Source organism: Anomaloglossus baeobatrachus, chromosome 9 (assembly GCF_048569485.1).
Source record: "Anomaloglossus baeobatrachus isolate aAnoBae1 chromosome 9, aAnoBae1.hap1, whole genome shotgun sequence".
Classification (NCBI taxonomy): domain Eukaryota; kingdom Metazoa; phylum Chordata; class Amphibia; order Anura; family Aromobatidae; genus Anomaloglossus; species Anomaloglossus baeobatrachus.
The window spans coordinates 50,350,964-50,355,472 of NC_134361.1; the positions used below are offsets into that span (position 1 = coordinate 50,350,964).

Consider the following 4,509-nt stretch of genomic DNA (forward strand, 5'->3'; position numbering starts at 1 on the left):
AGTGAGAGCAATCCGAGGTTTTATTGGATTGCACTTGTCCGTACAAAACGCAAGTGGAATCGAGGCATTAAAAAGATAATCACTTATTGTAGTGTAGCCATCAGCTGATTCGAATGATTATACATTCTGAAATTTTGGCAGCAAACTGTTTTTAGCTGGGGAAAACTGTGACTAGAAACCCCTGCTCCAATGGTAATGGTTTAATCCGATGTCCAGTTTCCATATATTTCTAGATATATTGTTTTTTTACAGATAGAGAACATACTCATTATAGTCTATGTGGTTGTTTATTTGTTTATGGTTTTTTTTCCAAACTGAGTGTCCACAAATAATAAAAGCGAAGACCTCCATTTTTGATCTTAGTCATGGATGAAACTCAACCATTCGAGTTTGAGTCCATGAAAAACTTAAGGACCACTCGGATGTCATTTAGTCCACTTTAGTGCTTTCTATTTTTCATGTTTGATTGAGAAAAAAAGCTTGAGAAAAACCTACATTATCTTTTTTTTTTTTTTTGCAGACGATTCAAACTGATGTAATACTGATGGTAAAAATTATCCTTTGTCTGAACACTGCTGGAAAAACTGATCCAAAATACTGATGGAAATCACTCTATTTTTTCTGTGTACAAATAAAATCATTGACCTCTGATTGAGATCTATAATTATATTACAAAGTGATCCAAATTATACATTGTAGCCCTTACAATACAGAAAAAGTCCCTGTAATACTGAGCCACTCTTCTCTCTGAATTGTAGAGGGGACCATTATGATGTTCTCTTTATTTTAGGTTGATTATTTATGTAGTTTAGTCTAATCAATTACCATACCAATCTGAAATGTTTTTTTAATTAAGCAAATGTGACGCTAATGACTGTTGGATGGCTGGGATAATGTGAACGCGAGCTGTCCCTCAAGCTATGGATCTCTAGGCTAATCCCTGTTACCAAGATTACACCTGAAGTTGGGGATGCCTGGGTCTCGTACTTTGCTAAGCTCCTGAAAATAACTGAACCACCCCAATGGAGTGAAGAGGCAGGAGAGCAAAGCAAGGAAACACAGGGAACTCAGGCAAGGCAAATGATATACAAGGGCTCCAAAATCTCCAGAAGGTAGATGTTTTGCTTGTCTCCCTGCTGTTTTGAGACTAGTGATAACCTTAAGACTGGAGCCTCCCATCTCCATCTTGACTCCTCATTTAAACAAAGTTTCATTTTCTTTAGCATTTTATGAGTTAAATTCAGGTTTTCTTGCCAGCAGCTCCGTGTAGTGCAGGTCAGCTGGAGCTGCTTTGGGTCCATGCCCATTTAGGATAAATACTTGAGCCTTACCACCAGTCCTTGCTGCTGTTAGAATTCATTTATACTCTGGCCAGCCTGGTGGAAAGTACTGCTGAGGAAGTGTCCTGCTCCCATCCACCTGTTACTTTAGAGTCCGTTTGCTATGGTGTTTTGTATCCTTCTGTTTATTCCCCATTCTGTCTTTCCTTTTCCTCTGTGTTTATTAGTTTAGTGGCGAGTCTAATGTATTTGTCGGCCTGCTCACTAGGCAGGGTGAGTTTAGGGCCAGCTGAGGGTCCTAGGTATCCTGCTAGCTGACAGGTTAAACAAAACTGTATAGAAGATGCTGGGGAGCTCAGGATTCAGCATGAGTTGAGTTCAGGAGGTGCCCACTCACCCCTCTGCCTAGCAGCAGGGTCCTCCATTTTATCATTACCCCAGTGTTTCCCCCTTTTTGTGGTGTTTTTGTAGTTCATCAGATGCCCGTGGGTCTGATCACATGTGTCACACGTTATATATGGACATCTTGTACTCTGTGCGTGACATTAGCTTAGCTGCTGCTAAAAGAACAAAATCTTTGTTTAACAGAAACAAACTCCTCTACCGTGGTCAGAATAGAAATTCTATATCCGACATGGAGTGAAGTCCAGGGAGGGTAAATATAGTGGAAGGGGGAGCTAATAATAAACTGCATCTGAGATTAAGGTCTAAGAGAATTCTCAGCCAGCAGTGAGGGAGTCCGTAGCCCCTTCAACATAGATAGGAAAGTACATCATTTCAACCCAGGGCCTACAATTGATTAAATGCTGAGACCAGGTCACCCAGAAGTAACATCAGGATATGGCACACTCACAACAGCAAAAGGGTTAAACTAACAATTGGAAGAAAGCCTGCAACTTTTGAAAATCTATTTCTTCATACAAAGATTGGGATAGAAAAAAAAAAAAAATAATCAAGCAGTCTCTTATCACTTGAGGAACAGTCACACAATATGTGCTGGATACAGTATATCACACCTTGGACATCGTTAGTGGACAATGGAGCCTTCTGACTTTTAATGGGATCTGGTGGCTTCTGCGGAGGTGGTTGTACCTTTCAGTTTTGACTCGTCTATGTCCACTCTTTGGCTTTACTCCATCGCCAACCTTTGGGGACAGCTTTGCATGGAAATTCTTTAATTTAACTAGATCTATAAATGAAGACACCTATGATTTATTGTTCCTTTAAAAACATGCACTAGTAAGACTTGTTTTCCATTGGGCACTGGAAATAAAATTATAATTACAACACACTAAGAAGGTCAAGTTTATTGAAATCTATACCGGTTTGGGGGAAATTTTTGAAATCCATCATTTTAAAAATTTCAGAAGTTGTTTTGTGAAATTTTTTTTTTTAGATCTTATGTTTTATAGATTAGAGAATCAATTTATATTATTTAATCTCTAACGTGTTTGCTTTTTCTTAAGCTCAAAATGTTGATGATGAAACAGAAAAATGAGACTGCTGTAACCGAATTTCTTCTTTTGGGTTTTTCTCTAATGAAAGAGACAGGATTCTACCTTTTCATTATTATATTTATTATTTATATCGTCACCATATTGGCCAATATATTCATTATTTTCATTGTAAAAACCGAGCGACGTCTACATAAACCCATGTACTTTTTTATTGGTGGACTCTCATTTCTAGAGATCTGGTATCCTTCCGTCACTGTCCCACGACTCCTTTGGTCTCTTAAAACCAGAGAAGAGACTATTTCTTCAGCCGGTTGCATGACACAGTTTTACTTCCACTTTTCTCTTGGTGCAACAGAAATCATTCTCCTGACGGTAATGGCGTATGACCGGTATGTGGCCATATGCAATCCACTGCGCTACTTAAGCATCATGAGTCCTAAGCTTTGCACCCTACTCATCGTTGGATCCTGGGTTGGTGGCTTTGCGGCAGTTGTGGTTCCATGTCTACAGATTTCGAGCCTTACATTTTGTGGTGGAAATCAAATTGACCATTACTATTGTGATCTTGGCCCTTTACTCAAGCTCTCTTGCTCAGACACAACAAGTATCGAAAAACTTTTTTTCTGTCTCAGTTTGTTTATAATTTTAGGCTGTTTTTTCTTAATCATTGTGTCATATATATGCATAATCCGAACAACGATGATGCTTCCAACCGCAAGTGGGAGAAGGAAAGCATTTTCTACTTTTGCCTCACACCTGATTGTTGTATTATTATTTTATGGTACTATTATCTTCATGTTTGTCCGACCCAGTACCGGCGGCCTCCTGCACTTGAATAAAATAGTTTCTGTCATCCCGTCCATAGTGACTCCTCTTCTGAATCCCATGATTTATACTTTGAGGAATCAAGAAGTGATTCAGGCTATGAAGAAAACTGCTATGAAACTGAATATTTTGCATTTCTTTTATAAAGGGTGAAAGATTGTGTATATAAGATTGATATTTAGAAGATAGGTTAAAGATCTGGTCTGTTGGGTATAAGTTTGTGGATTGTATAAAGGTCTGATCCAAAGATGACCAGGAGGCATTGTCAGACTCTCGCATACTTTTCATCATGGTATTATTTGCATTTTAGGCAAAGCAAATGTTTAGTCAAGAGCTAAAAAAATATAAAATTAAATGTAAATTTATACATGGACGTTCAAGATATTTTATCTCAGGTCCATCTGGGCACAGCTGTAATCTGTGACTGCAGTTTGGTTGCGGTGTCTACAGAGTCTGAGATAGTCAAAGACACCTCTACTCTCATTATTGGTTTAGCCTGCTGCTCTCTACTTTTTCCTGCAGCACTTTCCCTGTTTTCAGATCTATGTAATGACAGCAATGATAGATAAGTTACATAAACTTGCTGTCCATTGACTCATAAAGCAGAGTGTTAAGGCCGCTTTACACGCTACGACATCGCTAAAGCGATGTCATTGGGGATCACGGAATTTGTGACGCACATCCGGCCGCTTTAGCGATGTCGTTGTGTGTGACACCTATGAGCGATTTTGAATCGTCGCAAAAACGTTCAAAATCGCTAATCGGTGACATGGGGGTCCCTTCCCAATTATCGTTGCTGCAGCAGGTACGATGTTGTTCGTCATTCCTGCGGCAGCGCACATCGCTATGTGTGACACCGCAGGAACGAGGAAGCTCACCTTACCTGCAGCCGCCGGCAATGAGGAAGGATGGAGGTGGGAGGGAGGTTCGTCCCACTCATCTCCGCC

The 4,509-nt window shown here is 39.7% G+C and overlaps 1 protein-coding gene across 1 annotated transcript; it reads left to right on the forward strand.

Annotated features, from left to right (window-relative positions):
• The first annotated feature begins 2,752 nt into the window (after positions 1-2,752).
• Positions 2,753-3,715, forward strand: LOC142251817 (olfactory receptor 6J1-like). The gene has a single exon (XM_075324866.1). It carries the CDS (start codon positions 2,753-2,755, stop codon positions 3,713-3,715), a length of 963 nt encoding a protein of 320 aa, XP_075180981.1.
• The last annotated feature ends 794 nt before the right edge of the window (positions 3,716-4,509 follow it).

Coding starts and splice junctions, on each gene's coding strand:
- LOC142251817 (XM_075324866.1), top strand. CDS start 2,753: ATGTTGATGATGAAACAGAAAAATGAGACTGCTGTAACCGAATTTCTT.